This window comes from Pleuronectes platessa, chromosome 9 (assembly GCF_947347685.1).
Source record: "Pleuronectes platessa chromosome 9, fPlePla1.1, whole genome shotgun sequence".
Classification (NCBI taxonomy): Eukaryota; Metazoa; Chordata; class Actinopteri; order Pleuronectiformes; family Pleuronectidae; genus Pleuronectes; species Pleuronectes platessa.
In genome coordinates this window covers 1,162,657-1,186,208 of record NC_070634.1, presented here as the reverse complement: position 1 = coordinate 1,186,208, position 23,552 = coordinate 1,162,657, and the positions used below count along the sequence as shown (strand labels likewise).

General features: G+C 43.2%; 1 protein-coding gene across 8 annotated transcripts in view; it reads right to left on the bottom strand.

Annotated features, from left to right (window-relative positions):
- The window catches only part of szt2 (SZT2 subunit of KICSTOR complex), a 186,204-nt gene that overhangs the window by 48,852 nt on the left and 113,800 nt on the right, over positions 1 to 23,552 (bottom strand). For all 8 annotated transcript variants that reach the window (XM_053430322.1, XM_053430326.1, XM_053430325.1 and 5 more), the window contains 10 exons: positions 23,306 to 23,458; positions 22,593 to 22,695; positions 21,559 to 21,673; positions 20,875 to 20,962; positions 18,409 to 18,527; positions 18,032 to 18,196; positions 15,667 to 15,751; positions 11,647 to 11,820; positions 3,929 to 4,120; positions 3,365 to 3,564 (listed from right to left, as the gene is read on the bottom strand). In XM_053430322.1, the coding sequence (XP_053286297.1) occupies positions 3,365 to 3,564; positions 3,929 to 4,120; positions 11,647 to 11,820; positions 15,667 to 15,751; positions 18,032 to 18,196; positions 18,409 to 18,527; positions 20,875 to 20,962; positions 21,559 to 21,673; positions 22,593 to 22,695; positions 23,306 to 23,458 (1,394 nt within the window). The remainder of the gene's footprint in view (positions 1 to 3,364; positions 3,565 to 3,928; positions 4,121 to 11,646; positions 11,821 to 15,666; positions 15,752 to 18,031; positions 18,197 to 18,408; positions 18,528 to 20,874; positions 20,963 to 21,558; positions 21,674 to 22,592; positions 22,696 to 23,305; positions 23,459 to 23,552) is intronic.

Here is a 23,552-nt window from a genome sequence, read left to right as displayed (position 1 = left end):
CCTCCACTTCGGAGCAAGGTGATGCCCCACGCATGAGCACCTGTGGAAATAAAAATTCGTACAAGTACACCAGGTCTGCTCTGCGTGTCTCGAGGAACCCAAACCCGGTATGGACCAGGACAATGCGAGATTTGGCGCTGGGACTCGACGATCGATATGCTAAACTTGCTAAATGAGGCATCTCTCTTGTTGGATTACATGAGGAGGATGAGTCCGAAGGCGAGGATTGTCTGATAGTCCTAAAGTCTCTAAAAGCAGGGGAGGATCCAGAGTTTTCAGCTATCAAGCTCCTCTCCTGTGGAATCTTCTCCCAGTTTCAGTTTGGGAGGCAGACACCCTCTCCATGTTGAAGAGTAGACTTAAAACCTTGCTTTATGATAAAGCTTATAGTTAGAGCTGGTCCAGGTTTATCTTAGAACTGCTCTTAGTTATGCTGCTATAGCTCTACAATGTGGGGGGACACATGACACACAGAGCTTCTCTTTCCAGCTTCTCTTTCCTCTTCTGCCTCCGTCTCACATCAAAGAAATTATGTCTCATCAGTACATGTTACTGGCTTGACTTGATGTTCTCCATTGCATGTGGCATCTATTGCATTTCTGCACTAGAAAAATGCACCTTGTTAAAGCCCTATGAGACAAATTGTGATTTGTGTGTATGGACTAGGCAAATAAAATTTGATCGATTGAAGATTGGCTTTCCACTGAGCATCCAGGCTCCCAGCCTAAGGCGCAGGGTTATGTGTTTTTCCACATCCCATGTTTGGTGAAATATCCAACTCCACTCGTCCCGAGTCAGTCAGTCTGCACATGCGCACTTGTACTCAGATTCACGGTCCAGATATCATAATTTTCTGCTGTTCCTCCGAGGACATCATGTGTTAGTGAGAACGGACAAATGACCACGGTGTTGTATATCAATCGTCAGGAGGGTCTACGTTCTCCACAGTTACACACTCTTGGACACAGACTGATATTATGGAGCGAGGTGCATCTCCTCGCCATGAGAGTGACGCATGTTCCCACTGCGCAGGCTCCTGCTCTCCCAGGAGCCTGGACAGATATTTCAACCGGAGCTGCTTGCCCTGTGGGTTTGTCCTGGGGTTTTCAATGTGCAGTTGGTACATCCTATCCTTCCTGCAGGACTTGATTGATGAAAAGAGGGCATTTTCTACTAAAGTTTACTTGACAGCAATTTCTACTTACCATGTTGGATTTTAGGGAAAACTAGCGGGCCAACACGGTGTGAATGCGGTTTATCCCAGGGAACCTTGGGGTGAAGCTGAGGCTGAATCCTGTATCTGTTCCCAAGGTTGTTAATCCATGGTCCCCAGTGGAACTGTGAGTTATGTAGAACAGCAGCGGTTACACATGCTGTGCCCTGTCTGTTCATTACACACATACAGGTGCATCTCAATAAATTAGAATATCATGAAAATTTCAATGAATAAATTCAAAAAGTTTAACTCGTATATTATATTGATTCATTATCAATCAATCAATCAATTTTATTTATATAGCCCATATTCACAAATTACAATTCCTCTCATAGGGCTTTAACAGGGTGTGACATCCTCTGTCCTTAACCCTCAGCAAGTGTAAGGAAAAACTACTAAAAACCCATTTTAACAGGGTAAAAATACGTAGAAACCTCAGAGAGAGCCACATGTGAGGGATCCCTCTCCCAGGACGGACAGAAGTGCAATAGATGCCACATGCAGGAAAACATCATCGAGATTAAAGTCTTCAAGATTAAAGATTAAACATCCCGAAGGACAACCCCATCATTACACACAGAGTGAAATATTTCAAGCGCTTATTTCTTTTAATTTGGATGATTATGGCTTACAGCTAATGAAATCTCAAGCCACTCCTGAACCAGAGACAACGTCAGAAGCGTCTTACCTGGGTTAAGGAGAAAAAGGACTGGACTGTTGCTCAGTGGTCCAAAGTCTTCTTTTCAGATAAAATGTTGCATTTCATCTGGAAATCAAGCTCCAAGAGTCTGGAGGAAGAGTGGAGAGGCACAGAATCCAAGTTGTTTGAAGTCCAGTGTGAAGTTTCCACAGTCGGTGATGATTTGGGGAGCCATGTCATTTGCTGGTGTTGGTCCACTTTGTTATATCAAGTCCAAAATCAACGCAGCCATCTACCAGGACATTTTAGAGCACTTCATGCTTCCTTCCGCTGACAAGGTTTATGGAGATGCTGATTTCCTTTTCCAGCATGACTTGGCACCAGCCCACACTGCCAAAAGTACCAATACCTGGTTTAATGACCATGATATCACTGTGCTTGATTGGCCAGAAAACTCGCCTGACCTGAACCCCATAGAGAATGTATGAGCTACTGAATTTTGGGTTTTCATTCACTTTAAGCCATAATCTTCAAAATAAAAATAAGTAAATGCTTGAAACATTTCATTCTGTGTGTAATGAATCTATATAATGCATGAGTTTCACTTTTTGATTCGAAATATCGAAATAAATGAACTTTTCCTTGATATTCTAATTTATTGAGATGCACCTGTATGTAGAGAGGACGAGCAGATTTAGGAAAGGGGATCAGTTGTTTGTGTCCTGGGAAAAGCCCAACTGGGAAAAACCTATCACCAAACAAATACATTTTCCCTGGATAGTGGACACCATTGCGTTAGCCTACTTCAGCTCGGGCCTCCAGGTTCCTACTGGTTTACGGGCACATTCTACTATAGGTCTCGTGACGTCTTGGGCCCTGTTCAAGGGAGTTTCTATCCAAGACATCTGCGCTGCAGCTAGCTGGTCTTCGCCCGTCACATTTGCGAGGTTTTACTAATTGGGTGGCTGCCGGTCGTCGAGATAAGCTTGTCTGGCAATACGGGAGTCTCCATATCCCAGAGTGAGACATCGAAACGAATGCTAAGAAAGATAATTTTAGGTTACTTTAGTAACCCTAATTCTCTGAGTAGCATGAGTAAGACGTCTAACCATATTGCCCTTCTTGCTGCTTGGGTGAAGCGAGATTTGGTATAAATGCTTCCGCTACCTTTTAACACAAATTAATTGAACCAGGGTTTTTCAACCCTGACCTCCCTTGTTAGTCAAATGAAATCAGCTTAGGTCCAACTTGCTTTGTAGTAGACCAGTGACCTCTTAAAAATGAAATCAGCATATTAGAAATGTATAGAAATCATTGTGAATAATATCAGCCTGTCTCAGTTTAGATATATGCAGGGCAGCAAATAAAAATACATCACATTACAACTAATATTTATTAAACCTTGGTTAATTATGCACAACTCATTTACAATACTAATGTAGTTGTTGATGATGTTACACAGAGCATAGTTCCAAAATTCAAGCCTGTAACTAAAGAGGGACACTTACCAGTATATCCCAGAAACTCCGACGGGTGCTCTTGCCAGTAGGGGTGGTGGACTCAGGTGAGCTGGTCCCTGTAAAGGGTGTGCTCCCCAAGGCTTGGGTTAATGTGATGGGAGAAGGGCTGGTTTTAAAGACCCGTGAGCCACTGCGCTGCCTGGGGCTGTCCTTGAATACTTTTACCTCAGGTAAGGGAATCAACGGCCCTTAAGACACATTTTAAACAGAAATTACGACAATTGCAAAACAGACTGAACAAATAAAAAATAAAAAAAAGGAAGCGCTTCCCAAATCTCTCTCCTTTTTAGTTGAGCCAACCAAAAAAAAAGTTAGTATTACAATTAGCTTTCTAAGGTGAAGATGGTACACATCCATTATCAGATCTCTTGATTCAAGTAGTATACCGTGCAAACATGCTAACAAATGTAAAATATATATATAATTTACTTGATTACATGCTTTTATTGGATTGCTTGGTGCTATAAATTTCTTGCAATTTGATTGAAAACAGGTATAATACACATGACATACAGTGCAGAGGAAATATAAACCATCTGGTGATCACCTCACCTTTAGTCTCTTCTTTCTGGGTTTTGGTTGCTAGGCACAGCATATCCACACACAGAGGATGTGGCAGGATTCTTAGCTCCATGACGACATCACAAAGAGCATGGCGCATAGCCGCCTGCAGTTTTTCACTTAACTGTAAGGGGCTGATGTTGCCTTGTTCCCAGATGTCAAAGCGCACATAAAGCTTTGGCTCTGTTAGGAGAAAATAACACACAACAGTGCATGATACCAATATTCAGAGTATGTGACCAAATATAAGAAAACTAGAGAGAAAATATAAGAGAGGAAAAACATGATTGTTTTAGTTCCCAAAGAGGTTCATGGCATCCAGAAATGTCATGGTTTTTAAATAGTTAAAGATATGGACGTATATAAACTGCTCAAAAAAATTAAAGAAACACTTTGAAAACACATCAGATCTCATTGTGAAAAAAAGTTGGATGTTGGATATTTATACTGATATGGATAGTTTAATGTCTTAGGACCAATAGGATGCCACATCTTTGATGGAAATAAAAGTTTTCAGCCTACAGAGGGCTCAATTTTATAGACACCCCGAAAATCATAGTGAAAAAGTGATGTGGCAGGCTTGTCCATTTTGCCAAAATTCAATTTCTGCAACACAAAATGCTTCTCAATATCTTGTGTGGCCCCCACGTGCTTGTATGCATGCTTGACAACGTCGCGGCATGCTCCTAATGAGACAACGGATGGTGTCTTGTGGGGTGTCCTCTCAGATCTGTCTAAGGGCATCAGTGAGCTCCTGTAAAGTCTGAGGAGCAACCTGGCGGCGTCTGATGGACCGAAACATAATGTCCCAGAGGTGTTCTATCGGGTTTAGGTCAGGTGATTGTGAGGGCCATTCAATTGCATCAATTTCTTCATCCTCCAGGTACTGCCTGCATACCCTTGCCACATGAGGCCGGGCATTATCGTGCATCAGGAGGAACCCAGGACCTTCTGCACCAGCATAGGGTCTGACCATGGGTTCAAGGATTTCACCCCGATACCTAATGGCAGTAAGACTGCCGTTCTCTAGCCTGTAGAGGTCTGTGCGTCCCTCCATGGATATGCCTCCCCAGACCATCACTGACCCACCACCAAACCGGTCATGCGGAATGATGTTGCAGGCAGCATAGCGTTCTCCTTTGCTTCTCCAGACCCTTTCACGTCTATCACAGGTGCTCAAGGTGAACCTGCTCTCATCTGTGAAAAGCACAGGGCGCCAGTCGCGGACATGCCAATTCTGGTGTTCTATAGCAAATGCCAATCGAGCTCCGTGGTGCTGGGCAGTGAGCACAGGGCACACTACAGGACGTCGCGCCCTGAGGCCACCCTCATGAAGTCTGTTTCTGACTGTTTGGGCAGAGACATTCACACCAGTGGCCTGCTGGAGGTCATTCTGTAGGGCTCGGGCAGTGCTCAACCTGTTCCTCCTTGCACAAAGCAGCAGATATCGGTCCTGCTGATGGGTTGAGGACCTTCTACGGCCCTGTCCAGCTCTCCTAGAGTAACTGCCTTTCTCCTGGAATCTCCTCCATGTTCAGGAGATTATGCTGGGAGACACATCAAATCTCCTTGCAACGACACGCATGGATGTGCCATCCTGGAGGAGTTGGACAATCTGTGCAACTTCTGTAGGGTTAAGAAATCACCTCATGCTCCCAGTAGAGATAATGACTCTAGCTAAAGCCAACACTAATGGAAAACCAGTCGAAGTGATCAAGTGGGAGAAACTTGAAATGGCCTCCACATGCAAAACCACTCCTATCTTGGGGGTCGTCTCATTGTTGCCCCTCTAGTGCACCTGTTGTTAATTCCATCAACACCAATGCAGCTGAAACTGATTAACAACCCCCTCTGCTACTTAACTGACCAGATAATTATCAAAAAAGTGCAATTGAATTCATGCCATACCATGATAAAAAAGTGTTCCTTTAATTTGTTTGAGCAGTGTACATAGGCTAAGAAGATGGGTGTCAGGGTGGGCACACTACGAGCGCTTGGTTTCTGGAAAATGTGGTTTTAATATTGGGTCACCAATATAAACAATACTTTACGATAGAAGGTACTAATGATAATCTACTTTTTTCCAAGATTATGGTTATCCTGAATATTATATATTGAGCCTTATAAACAGAAGTGTCCGCTGTGCAGTAAAATCATTTATTTAGACATAAACATATCTAAATAAAAATATATAAAAGATAAAAGATATAAAAAGTAAGTAAACGTGAAATGCAAAACAGTGAACAGTGTCAAATTGCAATATGCAATGTAATGCAGTATAATATAATATAATATAATGTGTTAATTTAACACATCCTTGAGGTGTGGGGGCGGAATAAAAGTCTGAGTCAGGTGGGGGTCCCGGGCCTGGTTGATAAGGCCAACTGCAGCTGGGAAGAAGCTGGTCTTGTGGCGGGTGGTTTTGGTCCTGATGGACCGCAGCCTCCTGCCCGAGGGAAGAACCTCAATGAGTTTGTGACCCGGTTGGGAAGGATCGGCCACAATCTTGCCTGCACGCCTCAGGGTTCTAGAGGCAAACAGGTCCTGTAGAGATGGCAGATTGCAGCCGATAACCTTCTCAGCAGAACGGATTGATACGCTGCAGCCTCCTTTTGTCGTTTGAGGTGGCAGCAGCGAACCAGATGGTGATGGAGGAGGTGAGGATGGACTCGATGGTGCAGGTGTAGATGTGCACCATCATTGTCTTTGGCAGGTTGAATTTCTTCAGCTGCCGTAGAAAGTACATCCACTGTTGACCTCTTTTGGTGAGGGAGCTGAGGTTCAGCTCCCATTTGAGGTCCTGGGAGATGATGGTGCCCAGGAAGTGGAAGGACTCCGCAGTGATGACTGGGGCGTCTCTCAGGGTGATGGGGGTGGGTGGGGCTGGGTTCCTTACGAAGTCCAGAACCATCTCCACTGTTTTCAGAGCATTGAGCTCCAGGTTGTTCTGATCACACCAGGTCACCAGATGGTCAATCTCCCACCTGTAGGAGGACTCATCCCCACCAGAGATGAGCCCAATGAGGGTGGTGTCATCCGCGAACTTAAGGAGTTTGACGGTGACTGGAGTTGCAGCTGTTGGTATACAGGGAAAGAGCACAGCCTTGAGGGGAACCGGTGCTAATGGACCTGAATTCAGAGACATACTTACCCAGACTCACGCGTTACCTCCTGTCAGACAGGAAGTCTGTGATCCACCTGTAGATGGAGTCAGGCACACTCAGCTGGGATAGCTTCTCCTGTAGCAGATACGGGATGATTGTGTTGAAGGCAGAGCTGAAGTCCACAAACAGGATCCTGGCGTAGGTTCCTGAGGAGTCCAGGTGCTGAAGGATGAAGTGAAGGGCCATGTTGACTGCATCGTCTACAGACCTGTTGGCTCTGTAGGCAAACTGCAAGGGGTCCAGGAGAGGGTCAGTGATGGCTTTGAGGTGGAACAGCACGAGGCGCTCAAATGCCTTCATCACCACAGAGGTGAGGGCGACGGGTCTGTAATCATTGAGTCAAGCGATCTTTGTTTTTTGGGGGACAGGGATGATGGTGTAGGTCTTGAAGCAGGTTGGTACGTGGCAGGTCTCCAGTGAGGTGTTAAAAATGTCAGTAAGCACTGGAGACAGCTGATCAGCACAGTGCTTCAGGATTGATGGGGAGGAGGGGGGGACTCTGAGGTGGGAAGTTGTGGAGAGGTGCAGGCCCTTGCTGTGCTGGGGGAGGTGCAGCTGATGGGCTGGAGGGTGGTGTCATGGGGGATGGTTTCAGGACTGCTCCATTGTCTATCAAAGCGACAGTAAAACTCGTTCAAGTCGTTGGCCAGGCGTGAGTTGCTAGTGGAGTGGGGGGCTCTGGGCTTGCAATTTGTAATCATCCTTAAGGCCGGCGCATGCTTCGGCAACTGCGTCTGCGGCTTTTCACGCCGCTGTGGCGTAGGACTCGTTGTCATTCATGCTTATCCAAGCGTTGCGCGTTACAAAGCAATTCCCCGCCAGAACACTAGGCGGAATAACGTGTTTTTTTTGGATGACGCCTTCTTTCTTCTTCATCGACTGTTTGTTTACATCGCCACGGCGGCTTCTCATAGTCTTTATCTGGCGGACAAATCCGCCAGTCAGTGACGGGTTATACAAGTGGTCATACTTTTGGATCATTTCTGCCAACCGCTCTTCTATTTGGTCCATATTCGTTTTTCTAAATCTTCCGTTGTTTCTGCCGGTATTATGGGGAACGAAACCGGAAACAGAGTCCGGACAGGATGTAGTTAGCAGACCAATCACAGTCTTGCGGGCTGCCGGAGCTTTGGCTATAGTTAGAAAAATTGGGCGACGCACGTAAGGACGTAAGAAGGGATACATAAGCACGCAAGGGGCCCGGAAGGGCTCTTGCATTTGCGGGCCCGTGAAAATGTGGAAGCATGCAGCGGCCTTTAGCCCTCTCCAGACAGAGGCAGAGTCATTGGCTGAGAACTGTTGTTGGAGTTTCTCAGAGTACTGACGTTTAGCTTCTCTCACCTCCTTGCTAAACCTGTATTTCCAATCTATAAACCTGTCTCTGACTCCACTCCTTACCGCCTCTTCCTTCTCCAACCTTAACTTTTTGAGTTTGGCTGTGAACCAGGGTTCGTCATTAGTGTAAATCACCCTGGTGAGTGACGGAACCCAGCTGTCCTCACAGAAGCTGATATAAGAAGTCACAGCCTCTGTTTACTCATCCAGAGTATTAGTAGCAGTCCTGAACACATCCCAATCTGTACAGTCAAAGCACGCCTGAAGATCCTCCACAGCTTCACTGGTCCACTGCTTTGAAGTCCTCACAACAGGTTTGCAGAGCTTTCATTTCTGCCTGTATACAGGAATCAAATGAACCATGACATGGTCCGAGAGTCCCAGTGCAGCCCGGGGGACGGCGTGATAAGCACTGCTTATTGTGATGTAACAGTGATCCAGAATGTTCTCCTCTCTGGTCGGGCATTTAATAAATTGTTTGTATTTGGACAGTTCACAGGTGAGGTTTCCTTTGTTAAAGTCGCCGAGAACAATCACTAAGGAGTCCGGGCTAGTCCGCTCCACCAGTGTTAATTTTGGCAGCTATTTTTGATTTAGTCTTAGTCTTTTGACGAAAATGCATATTAGTTTTAGTCACATTTAGTCATTTTTATCCTTCTTAGTTTTAGTCGACGAAAACTAATTACATTTTAGTCTAGTTTTAGTCACATTTAATAGCCACATTAAACTCCTTTTCTTCCCTTCTCAGGCCCAGGGACCCTGTGTCTAAAACTGCAAAATAGTCTAGCTTGCAGTACTTAGGTTGTCCATTAGATATCCCTACCAGCATAGGTCTATAGCAGGGGTCGGCAACCTTTACTTTCAAAAGAGTAATTTTGCCCCCTCTTCCCCCAAATAAAATTTGTCTGGAGCCGCAAAACATATTTGACAACAAAGCTAATAAAGTTGAATATAAAGTTATACTATACTAAACTATAGTTTGTTGCATTTAAGAAATTACAGAACGACAATAAAGAAAACTCTTGACATTTTATTGCTATTTGTACCTGTTATAACAAAGGAAAACACAGAACACTTATGAAGAGAAGAAAATACACAGGCAAGTGTAGGCCTACTTTGAAATAAATTAAACACAGAACTTTGTAGGGCTATTTGTATAAGAAGTAGCCTATTTTGAAATAAATAAAAACATATAGCTGCAGCCTAATAGCTTAAAAATATATATTTAGTTTTAAATGTGAAAACAAAAAGTGAGAGCAGGTCAGTCTGGAGGCGAACACAGATACTGAAGCTCGGTACAAACCACCTGCAGCTTCTGCTCTGATCAAGAAGCTGCTGCGCTGATCTGTGATCAGCTGAGACCAGAGAAACTCTGTGTTTCCACTGTTAAGAAGCAACTTCACATGGACGAGCTCAGATCTTGTGTCTCTGAGCGAATGAGCGGGCGGGGGCGGAGCCTCGGGACCGGTGCGCTATCTGGGGCGCACACACACACACACACGGAGACACACTCACCCGCTCCTGATACTTCATGACGGCCTGATACGATGTTTAAATAAATTATTGTGACTTAGTCAACCGCCAACATTTTCGTCTCGTCTCATCTCGTCAACGAAAGTTAAAACAGATTTAGTCATAGTTTTTATTTTCAAAGAATCGTTTTCGTTACGTCTTCGTCATGGAAAAAAGATCGTTAACGAATATTTTTCGTCATCGTTTTCGTCAACGAAATTAACACTGCGCTCCACACACAGTATCTGATCGGCGAGCATGCGCTGAGCCTGTTGCACGTCAGCCTGTGGTGGGATGTAGACACCGACCAGAATGAATGAAGCAAACTCACGGGGGGAGTAGAAGGGTTTGCAGTTAAAGGGGACATATTAAGCCCATTTGACCACAGTTGATATGGTTCCTTGGGGTCTTAATTAAATGTCTAACATATTTTGGCCAAAATACCACAAGGATCATTTAAAACAGCCCTCCTCAGATTGACCTGTTTTGAGTGCGCCGCCCACCTCACCCCCGGTGAGCCTGGCTGCGAGAGCCCCAGCTCCCCAGCGCAGCCCCACAGTGGGAGCAGTGGGAGCTTGAGCTGGCACATGCCAATCGACACTGTTAAGTCACCGTTTAGAGGTGTCCCGGGGTTCCCTTGTTTATGCGGCCACTTAAATGTCTGACGGGTAGCAGCAGTGAGCTGACGCTAGCCGGGCTCCACCGGCCCGGTTAGCTCGCGAGCCTGGCTAGCGTTAGCTCGCTCGTCCAAGGCGATGTAGCGAGAGTCCCTACATGGGCTAGGTGTGACTATGACGTTTATTTCGGTCGTAATCCCATTAGACGCACTCCAGCGTATCATTTCTGACATAGAGGAACCACAACAAATCGCAGGAGTTGTTTTTTTCCAGAGTTTTGGGGACGGTAGACATGCCAGATACCAAATTAACGTGTAGAAGCACTACAAAAGTGGAATTTTCATAATATGTCCCCTTTAATGAAAAAATATTCCAGATCAGGAGAACAATGTTGTTGAATCACTGTCACATCGTTGCACCAGCCAGAGTTAGTGTAAAACCAGATACCTCCACGTTTCATCTTGCCGGAGAGCTCCGTGTAGCCAGCTGCAGCGCAGAGTCTGGTACAGATCCACACAGCCACGTCTCCGTGAAGCACAGCACGGAAGATGAGGAGAAGTCTCTGTTTTCACTAACTAGTAGCTAGAGTTCGTCCAGTTTGTTGCACAGTGAGCGCACGTTGGAGAGAAATATTCCTGGAAGCGGTGTGCGAAGTCCCCGCCGGCGGAGACGCACAAGCGCGCCGGCTTGATTTCCTCTCCTCCGTCGCTTCACCGTGTGAACAAATGTGAGCGCACCTTTGACCAGAATGTCCAAGGTCCCATTCATTCAGGAACCTTGCACCATCAGTGAACTTAGAATATTAACATTTACTCGACATTGTATTTAGGTAGAAATTAAAATAAATGAATTTATTCGAAAAAGATGAATTGCTTACCTTTTGAGAATTTGAGTTTGTATACATTTTACTTACCAGCTGGTTGCTTCGGGACTTCCAATGTGTGATAAACTCCTCATTTGACCATAACTTAATTTTACATTCTATTTAACTCCAACCAACCCTCAAAAACAAACATCAAGTACATCTCAATGCAGGCCAAGTTGTTTGGCTACAGCTGTTCAGATTTGTGTTGACTTGTACCTGAGCTTATAAAGATGGAGTCAACTTTAACCACACTGGTCAGCTCATCAAAATGGTCTATGTGAGGAGCGGTGATGCAGTTTTCTGATCTCTGTAATGTAGTGCAGTCCTGAGTTGAACCCTGAAGGGGATGACCATGGGCATCCACAAATGAGAGGGCAATGCAGGCAATACCTGAGAGTGGAGGAGAATATGTTAAAAGGACCAACAAACTTCTATAAAGCTGAAAAAACTGAAATCTAGCCAACACGTTAGGTTTAAAATTTCGATCCACAGTCACAAATGATTGGCTTTCATTTACAATTACACAAGATCCCTGACAATGTAGCAATGATCATCAAACCACATAGTTAAACATCCTATAGTTAACCTGGAAAATGTAATAGTTTGTTTTAATAATTATTTTCTGTCACACCAGCACAGATTAACAACTTATACAGTAATACTTAATGCTGACTGTGAAAAGGGGATTCTCATTACATTTTAATCATGTTTTACTTCCTTACCACAGTTGTGCAAATGTTTAAAAAGAAAGTAGAGCTGCCCTATTGCAAAGCTTGTGGCAGTGTTGTTAAATATATTAGCATTGACATGATACTGACAACTATTGTACACAAAGAGTAAGCAGGAGCACCATGTATCTCAATCAAGATTATGTGATCAATTTTTTTTTACCGCAGAGGTAATGTTTCAAAATGTAATAACTGTGGATAGCTACTGAAAATACTAACACTGCTACCTCATTGGACGTTATACACAAAATCAGGATCCGAGCATCATAGACTTCTGCTAACCCAAAGAAGATAAAGGAATAATGAAGGGGCAAAGATCCACTTGAACATCAGTAAGCCGTTTCAATATGTAAAGGGGCCTAAAATTATAAAACAGTGTGTCGGATTCATACTAAAAGTGTACAGTAGGAGGGAGCGCACAAAAGCGTAAAATGCCAGAGGCAAACAAGATTCTGATTTATAAAACTGTGCTCACACACACCCTTTATAAATCACACTCCATCTGTAAAAGTGGCTACGTGGATCTACCTCACATTCCAACCTCTACATGCCCACATTCAGGCACGTGCACATATAGACCCGTAGTGCCCTTTAGCCCTGGGTGAGAAAAGTGCCCCTTCTGCTGGACCCCAATTTTGTCTTCATTCATCAATATTTAAGAATAAAAATTACTCTCTCTGTCATCAATTCCACCCAAATGTGTTTTGATATCTGCCGGGCATTTATTTGAGTTCTTGTGATAATGTCGCCCTGACATGCTCCGCGGCGCTCACAAGCCCCCGCCGCGCTCCTCCCTCCTCCTCCTCCTCCTCCTCCACTTGCTCATGCAGCGCTGAGCGCCAAACGGCTGCAGCCTACTTCTTCTCTGACCCGCAGCATCAGACAAACAGGTAATGACGGTGTTCGTCCAATCCTCCGACGTTGTATGGTGATAAATTAACCACTACATTAGCGCCGCTCAAAACATTACGTCGCAACTGGTCCGACGTTTCCTAAAAAATAAACAACTAAAAAACTCACGAAATCAGTGATTTCAAAGCCTTGTCCAGCTGTTTACTGACGTTTGTCATGTTTAATGAAGAGAGAGAGGGAGAGAGAGACAGGCAGGCAGGCAGACAGGCCGGCAGACAGGCAGCCAGACAGGCAGACAGAGAATTTAAAGGCAGTTTTACTGTTCTACAAATTAGACAAGTTCAATAGTTTTGTTTCATTTAAAATCGTTATTATTGAAATGACAGGTAGGTCTTAAGTTGAGCTACATGACAGTCAGGTGATGTATATTGTGGTATATTATAAGTGTAATGCTGCTCATGCTTCAACTCTGTCAGTTGGCTTTGTTTTGTCTGTTGTTGTTTTTTGGAGCACCTGCCCCCCAAAATGTCTGCACGTGCCTGCCCACATTCAACCATAAATGGTCAAGGCAAAGCACCTCATGAATATTAAATGATCCTGTTGATCAATGGTATTGTACTATGAGTCATGGCATCTAGCGATTAAAAGAAGAAGCAGAACTCTCTAACACCAACAACGAGGTGTTTGTTAGGGAGGTGAAGGTGAAGAAAGACAGATTGTTTGGTGACCACAGCAGTGATGTCATCAATGAAGAAAATACACTGATATACTGCTTTTTCGGCGGATAATACTGTGAGTGAGAGCAATTACGATAGTTCTAGATTACACAACTCGATCAATTCTTATGCAGATGACACCCAGCTGTACTTATCTTTGAAGTTAGTTGAACTTCAGTAATGTCTTAAAGACATTTAGGCCCATAAAACCATAAACTTTTACTACAGTTGGGCCAAAAGACTGCAGAATAAGTGCTGACATGCGTTTTTTATATTTATTTTTGCACTGCTCTGCGCATCTTCATACCGCACAAGGACGAGATGCTTTTGTTATTGATTGGACACTTTTTTATAACTTTTAACCGCACTTCGGTCTCTTCGGATCACTGGGAGCATGCCTGCAACACACGCCTGCATTGTTTACAACCGCGACCAGCTGATGGCCCTGAGGCACACTACACTCTTGGCCGGAGAGAGACCCACCATCCCGGAGGAGCTAAAGAGGAGACGGCAGGGCTGCAGAGCGGGGCTTAAACGGAGGATGGAGAAGAGGAAGTTTAAGCCCTTCATACCTGCAGTCATCACTGGAAACGTGAGGTCGCTGGCAAATAAAGTGGACGAACTGGAAGCGCTCATCAGGACACAGAGGGAGTACAGGGAGTCCAGTATTGTGTGTCTCACGGAAACGTGGCTGCACGAGCAGATACCGGACTCCAACGTCACCATTCCCGGCTTCCAGACGGTTTGAGCCGACAGAGACACCACCGCGACCGGCAAGAAGAAAGGAGGGGGACTCGCCGTGCTCGTGAACAACAGGTGGTGTCACCCCGGGCACGTCACCGTTAAACAGCGTGTCTGCAGCCCGGACATCGAGCTCGTCGCCGTCGGACTTCGTCCATATTATTTGCCGAGGGAGTTTACCAGTGTTTTCGCCATCAATGTTTACATTCCTCCATCTGGGAACGCAGAAGCAGCGTGTGACGTCATCCACACTGTGACTGCAGGATTACAGACAGAACACCCCGGAGCCTTCATCATCATCACAGGTGACTTTAATCATGCTTCCCTCTCATCCACACTCCCAACCTTCTTCCAGTTTGTAAAATGTGCCACCCGGGAAAATAAGACTTTGGACATGCTGTATGCAAATGTTAAGGATGCATACAGCTCCACTGCCCTGCCACCACTGGGCAGGTCAGACCACAACCTAGTCCTGCTCTCACCATGGTACAAGCCTGTGGTTCAGCAGCACCCAGTCACAGTTAGGACAGTGAGGAAATGGTCTCATGAGGCCTTGGAAACACTGCGTGGAGCGCTGGAGGCCACAGACTGGGATGCTCTGTATGAGCCACATGGTGAGGACATTGATGGCCTGACTGACTGTGTCTCTGAGTACATTGGGTTCTGCATAGACAACACCATCCCCACTAAAGAGGTCCGCTGTTACCCAAATAACAAGCCGTGGATAACAAGCGACCTGAAGGCCCTTCTCAACGAGAAGAAGAGAGCCTTTAGATCACGGGACAGAGCAGAACTCAAACGGGTACAAAGGGAGCTCAAGCGCAGCATCAGGGAGAGGAAGGACAACTTCAGAAGAAAACTGGAGCACAAACTGGAGGACAACAACAGCAGGGACGTCTGGAGGGGGATGAAGGAGATCACCGGCTTCCAGAGGAGAGATGGGGGAGCAGCTGGGAATGAACAACGTGCGAACGAGCTGAACGCGTTCTTCAATAGGTTCAACTCCTGTGATTTCGCGCTATACAAATAAAACTGAATTGAGACTGACTCCTGATTGGTTGATCATGTGTATCAACCAGACCTTGCTATCGCGTTATAACCGTTATCCATCTTTGTATACAGTCTATGTTAATGACTAAAAAGCATGAACCACACACATACACACTCACAGTCAGTTGAGGCATGTTGACTGACATTACCTTTGCCTCCTGTCCCTTGGCCTCCAGGTTTGTTGTAGAGGTAGACATCACCATCCACCACATCACTGCTCAAATGAAAGCAGTGCTGCAGATAAATCAGGGAAAAAAATTAGCCCCTGTAAGCTCAGAACACACAAGTAAGAATTTATTTCATATATCACAATGAGTTGTCGAAATTGTAGGGTTTTGCAGAGGTGGGGGCTTCAGATATGTGGGATTAATTCATTTCTAATCAAAAGCACTTAAAAGACAATTGTTTCCAGCAGTCACCTGTGCAGGAAGCCATTTCTGTCAATTTCTGTTTGCAGGCTGCAATTATTTATTTTTAAAAAGGTTACAGGGTAAACCATTCTAAATAGTTAAGGTAAATGGTCACACTGTTAACACTGTGCACACAGACTAATAGTGTCTCTTATTATGTGGACTATGAGCCATCATAGATTATCTGGTGATGAGTGATTGATACCCCTTGAAGAAATATTCCAAAGATTCTGCAATGTTATTTGTTTTTTTAGAAATGGGCAATATTTTATTTCAGTTAGCTTGCTACCTATCTATGTTGTACCTAGAAGTTCATTTAGTGGCCCTGTGCAAGGTAACTGCATCATCAAACTTGTTGATCGTCCTCTTGGCAGATTAACGGTCACCTCAACTTCTCTTTTTCAGTACTTTTTAGGCTGGAAACTGTATTGGGATTTTTAATACATAACACGACAAACAATTATCTTCTGGTTCATACAATTCAACCTAGCTGCGGCTAGGGGCCAGAGTACTCTTGTCACTTTCAGACTTCGAGTCAATGGCTTCGAACAATGGAATCACATTTGATTTATACTAAATAAGCCCCTCCTTTCACAGAGGTAGAATGTTTATCCAATCAGCTCTCTGCGTGTTGTCTTCAGGCTTAGATTTGGTCACCTTCAATCTGAATGAGGACCCCTTCGAAGTCTCACTACACATTTAGATGAGGCCTCTGCTGAGACTCAAACCTGTTTCTCTCAGTGAAACCCCCGTTGTCTCAGACCCCCTCGTCTGCGCCGTTAACACCTATGGTCACTCTGTTGCAGACAGTAAGATAGCCCCTGCTGTGAAAACCCTTTTCTTTCAGCAGCAGGCTCAGGAGTCTCCAGCCAACACACATCAGCACAGAGGATTTCACCAGTCTAACTGCAGAAAACATCTTAGGATATTACATTCTATATATATATACACTTGTCATTCTTTCATTAAACTTATCCATATACAAAATGTCCCATCACAAAACAAAGCAAAGAAAGTTGCATATGACACGCATCAGGGCTTTGCTTGGTCAGGAATCCAATTATGAAAGTTGGGGTGTGGTGCATGTAGTCTATCCAAGTGGCAACGTAGCATGACGTTACCCATTAGTTTATGAACAGGAGACAGGCTGAGCTGGACTTTGCTCTATTGGATAAAAGGGAGGAGCTGGGTCTGACATCTCAACTCAAGGAGTGTTAACACGCACACCTACACCGAGCTCCCGACTGCGCTGAGAACTAGCTGCTTACAGTTAGCGTCATCATCTGAGGTAAAGTTTAAATCAGTGGCAAACATGTCCACGTAATTCATCGAAGTAATGAGATGTAGATGAAGTTAGCGTATAAGTTAATGCTAATGATTAGTCTTAATGTGTAAAATATTCTATTCTATATTCTATCACTGTTTTAATCTGCAGAACAAGAAGTGATTTTACTAATCACAAGTTATTAGGAGATGTACAGGACTGACGTTTACTTTGTGCTTGTTGTGACCAAAATGATCTGGAGTCATGATCTCATCCTCGATTAATGAACAAATACATCTGGTTATTAAGTGTGTGTGAGGTGGGACAGAGACGAGCAGACATTATACAGATTATGACTCAAAGCTGTATTTTAACATCATTGTTGCAGAAGAACCGACCCCCCATTTATCGAGGGAACATATATGAATTCAGTAGTTTTTTTTTTTAGATCAGTTCTAAGTGTGAGTGATTAGAAAACATCATAGGAGCAGAGTCACTTGGAAACCTGTGCAGTGTAATGCAAAATCAACGATTTGATTTATATCATGATATATATTGATATAGACTGATATTTAAAAAAAAATTATCGTGATAAGATTTTTTTCCCTATCGCCCAGCTACAGATAATGATATTATTTAATTTGTTCAGTTTGATCGTCAATTATTTAAGTAATATAACCAATGTATTCCAGTGAGTTCAAAATTATCATGCGCAATGTGTGAGTTCAAAATAATACCAAATATGCAACAAAGCATAATTTACTGCAGGCAAAAACAGATATATGTTCAAATAGATGTGTTTTTTATAAATGTTCTGACCATAGTCAGATGGGATTTTACCTTGAACTGGTGTGCAGTATTGCTGTCAGTGTACTTGGGAACATGCAGGAAAATGAGGAGGTTCTGCCTGAGGTAGTGAGCCACAGCTGTCATCCAAGGAAAACAGTACTGGGGGAGGCTGAACTTCATCACCTCGGTGGCTGGAGATCCTGATGGCTGGATGAACTGTGCAGGAAACAGATGATGAAAGCTTTTATCCAAAGAAATTTTAAGGGGTATAAGTGCATACAAGAGGGTATTAAACCACTGACTCTGGTAATGGAATCTCCAATTTAATAGAACTAATAAGAAATACCCAAAACACAAAGAACACTGCAATTGGAAAATCTTAAAGTTCTTTTACCAAATGAGAGCGAAAAAGACCAAGAGTACTTTACCTCCACATCAGCTGGTGTCAGTTTGCAGTTCCTGACAAGCATGACAGTGATTATGTCCAAGGTGGTCTCGTCCAGGCGCTTCCGCAGAACCTTAACCAGCTCGTCTGTGATCTCTGGACCTGAACAAAAAAGTAAAAAAAGGGGTTAAAAACATCCCTGTAGCCCTCTCCTACTGCAAAGTTCATACGAAAGAATGTGATCGGATTTAGTCTGTGTACTTCAAATCAAGTATTAATTGTATTGTTCCACTGGCAGAAATAGAAACAGCCAGTCCAAATAGCCAGGTATTTGCAAAGGTTTGAAATTATAATTTTGTTGACATTTTTATTTGAAGTCAATAGAATGTAGACATTTGGCCAGTACATTACAGTACTTAATGGCCTTTTGAGCAACTTTTCCATAGAGTTCTACAAGACAGTGTGTGAGAACAAAAGCAACACTATGAATTTAAATGATCTAAAATTAATTTACATACACTATCAAATCTGGGCACCACCCAGTTTTGTAGTTCTATGAAAACAATTGCACTGACACCCAGAGGAGTGGCATGTGAATGAGATGCCTTGAACTTAAAAGCGGTGAGCAGTTATTTTACAGAGTTCAGTTCTTTGATAGAAAGTTTTCAGTATTCTGGAAGAGCAGGCCTTGATGGACCTGTAGCACATAAAGGGAGCTGGGTGTTGATCATTTTCTGCTGATTTGGTGACTCTCTTTAGAGCCTTCTTGTTAGCCACAAAACAGCTATACCACACCTGGATGCTATAGGTGATATGCTCATATAGGTCAAAGATCATATGCTCTCAACTGGACACTAGTAACTCTTTGGACAGTTTGGCTTTCCTCAGTGTCAGGTTGTTGATGGAGTACAGTTTCCACACTTCATCCCTATTAGGAGAGTCATCACCGTTGTGTCTGAAAACATGGGGATTGTATCGATGCTATAGGTTTGTGGGTAAAGAGGGAATAGAGGAGAGGGCTAAGCACGCAGCCCTGCGGAGCCCAAGTGCTGAGTGTCAGGGTTGGGGAATGATGTGTCTCCAGCAGTCTGCAGTCTATTTTTTACAGCTCTGTATATAAAAGGGGAAAGTGGATGTGTTCTCCTGAATGTCTTGTACAAATATGTCGCAGTAACTGCACTGAAAACAATCCCGGTGTTAAGTGAATCCTTCAGGCCAGATCTTGATGGTTTTCATGGAGAGATTTATATGCTAATGAGGTTTGTATGCTAGTGTGAAAAAAAGGGATAAGTGGTCAGACTGGCCTAAGCGGGTGAGGGTAGAGACCTAATGTGGCTGTCAACATGGTCCAATGTGTTTTGGCCTCTTGTGGGACATGTCACCCGTTAGTAGAAGGACAGTTTCCAGATTTGCTTGTTTGAAGTCTCCAGCCAAAATAAAAAGCCCATCTGGGTGAGCAGATTGTAGTTTGCTAATGGCTGTTAACAGGGTGCCTAGTGCCATCTTGGTGGTAGCACTTGGTCTGATATACACGGCCATGAAAATGAAAACTGTTAAATACCGCAGCAGATACAATTATTTATTGGCGCTTTAAAGTTATGACGTGGAGGACACTTTTATCCAAAGCGACTTACAATAAATGTTTTTAACGTGAGAGGGGGGGCGGGGCACTCAAAACAGGTCAATCTGAGGAGGGCTGTTTTAGACAGGGTAAAAAGGGTGCTGTTTTAAATTATCCTTGTGGTATTTTGACCAAAATATGTTACAGACATTTCATTAAGACTGAAATTGCCGACATGCAGTGACATGCAGTGTATAACTTAAGTTAAGTAAATTATTCAAACCTATCTATCAACCACAAACATGAAACAAAGCAATTTAGATTAATTTTATAAAAAACATTGCATATAACATCTGTGCAAAAATACATTAACTGGGTGATCATGGATGCATAACTATTTTACTGCAGATTAATGAGGAATGATAAAAAAAAAAATGAACCTCTAATATATAACCCTCTGAAACATAAGACCGTATATAAATTCTCTGCACTAAGCCAGCACGAAACAAAAAAAAATGTAAGCACAGAAGTTGTCGACCATGGGATTAGAACGTTCATGACTATGGCAAGGTTCAAAGTTCAAGCTTCAATGAACTTTGAATAAACACGTGAACAGTTTTGTGTGCAGCAGTGGTGAAGTGGCTTCAGGGTTCGGCCGACTAAATCCCGCTTAATTACTGTAGGCCGGTTTCAAAGTTAGAAGAAAGCTGCAACCAGCATTACCAATGAGCCCATTCCAAATAGGCATTTTTAGGACAGAAACTGAACTAGAATTTCACTAATTTCAAAATCACTTCAATTGCTAGTTAGTCTTAGTCTTAGGCTTAGTTGCCTCTAAAAACATCGGTAGTTTTCTTTAATACCCCACAAGTATTTGTATCATGAATACCAGTGGCTAGATTTAAACATTTTAATCCTTATCAGTCCTTGATGTTACCCAGTTCTTACCTGCATTTCCTACTCCATGCACAAGCAGCAGAATGTGCTTGTCTACTTGTCCAACTGGCCGAGATCCCTCCACAGAAGACCTGGATCCCTGAAAAGGGAGAAACAACATGTTAACAATTTGGCAGCAACACTCTGACATGGTGATATAGTGTGTATAGAAATGTCGGAATGTGTGTGTGTCAATGTGACTCTTAGTGTAAATCATTTTGAGTGATAAATAGGAAAGGGCTGTATAAATGCAGTCCATTTACTTCATCTTTAATCAGGACCACATATATTAAACACACTCGCATACTTGTGTTACCCATACATTCAAGCCATGGCATACCAAAATTATTATACTGCCCTTATCCTGCCAATTGACTGATGTACTGTCCTATTTAATTAAAGATATGAAGCGCAGGTAAACAATACATGTTCCTGTGTCAATCAACATCTGTTTGTCTTTCTACCGCTGCAAAGACCAAAACTTAATCTATTCTTGTGCAAGCTTATGTATCTAAAACTGTTTTCATTTGTATTGATCATAAATCAAATCTCCCTAGCTTATTACTGCAATTCTCACGTCTGTGTCTACTAAGGGGATTTTATTGTCAACCAACCTTTTCTTGTCAGTATCAAGTATTTGCAACATGAGCTGTAGTTTTCAGTCACAATGGGTTAATAATGCATTTATTCACTTACCGTGAAGTCCTCGGAAAACAAGGGCTCTTGACTCCTGAAAAGCCCAATGGAGTTGGTCATGTGGAGGTTTCCATCCACATCAGAGTACTTTCCGGTTAGTGACGTTTCACAAAGTCTAGAGATGATCACAATAAAGCAGAACAGCTAGGTCACAACTAGGTCTAAATGAATTACAGCATAGTGCTAGTAGCTAAATACCCAAAACTGAAAAAATGTAAACTCAGCAGAAAAGATTTGTGATATCTAACAAGCTACAAGCAGGAGGATGCAAAAAAAATGTGTTATCCACATCTGCATGCCAAAGCGTCCTTTGGCAAGATGCTGAACCCCTAATTGCCCCTCGTAGAAAAAGAAAAGTGCGGCTAATAGATGCACTGTATTAATGAAAAGAATGGCAATCTGTACTGTAAAGCCATTGAGTGGTCATCAAGGCTAGAAAAGCGTGATATAAATACAGACCAAATACCAATAGTTAGACATTCACTTTCCTAGGAATGTATGGCAGACCGAAAACTGTTCATGTTGTTGCTGCAGCGATCTCCATTCAACAAAATGTCTCCCTCAAAAACCTCTGTTGGTGGCTTTTCAGTTCCAGTAGACTAATGGACAAATCTCCACAATGCTCAGTTACAGATTAACTTTTTAGCAATAAACTTACGAAAAACACCATGAATAAAATTATTATTCTGAATAAGGACAAACTTAAATCTGGGTGGCAGTGTCCACAAACAAATCAACATAGAAAAGCATAAAGATATGTTTGATTCATTGCAAAACTGCAGTGTGTCAGAAGTCATCAGCTGAGTAGGCGGTCCTTCATATATGGCCCATGATGCATTTGCCTTCACACAGCAAAAATAATACGGCTTGATGCGATCCATATCACCTCTGAATTTGGTCTCAGTGATCCCATCTCTACATGCATTGAAATCACATTTAGGTGCATTCAGACCTGGACTCAGTGCTCACAACTTGTGATTGGATCATTCAGGACAGATGTTAATACCAGGTCTGAACGAGGGTATCTGGCTAACCTGAGGTAGAAGACTGATTTGGTTGAACGCTCCTGGTAGACAAACATGTTCTTTCTGTTGACCACACAGAAAGAATTCAACACAGACCGCAGGGCCTGGATTGCTGTGGCAGGGAGACAAAAACATATCATGAAGTTTGAGCAATGGTCACTATTCCTTTCTTAAAAACAAACTGAGAAGTGATTTATTACTGTTAATATGAGAACATGAGCAAATACTGCTTGCACATACTAATTGTCAAATGTAAACACAATTACAACATGACCTTTTGCATGTTCGTAGAGAGCATTTTGGAGTTCGCCTGCAATAAAAATCTGAATATGTAATTGTGCTTACATTTAGATTTTACAGTAGTATGTGGAAGCAGTATTTGCTCATGTTCTCATATTTACATAGCAGTGGTTACAGAGCTGAGTCATGTTAACTTTAAATATTTTTTGCCTCAGTCTTTATTGTTTGGCCGGGTTCAATCCAACTGACTTATGGGAGGTTTCTGTGACAGGTTTCCCTGAGACTGTGAGTCTCAGGGAGTTTAAATACCTGAAACCTCCCATTGGTCATTTTGAACTGTAGAAGCCTCTGGGATGAGAGGTAAAACGTCCTCAAGAAACACAAGTAAGTCAAGTTGCCTACTTAAACTCGTACAACTTCTCAAAAACCTGAAATATGGTGATTAAATAAAAAAAGAGATCTACCTTAGATCTACCACTTACCCCTAGACACCCCAATGTTGGGCCCCATCTTGAGACGTGGATGAATGTGAATTATTGTGCTCCACACCACATCACAGGCAAAATGTCCAGGGATGAACTGCATGGTGGCTGCCAAGTAGTCTCTGGCCTGGAAGCTCTCCTCTGTGTTGTAATCTATGTCGTCAAAAAAAAAAGGATGGCAGCGTGAGGGGACATAAATGTTAATTAACAGGGTTGCAACTAGCAGACGTTACAGTAAAAATTAAAG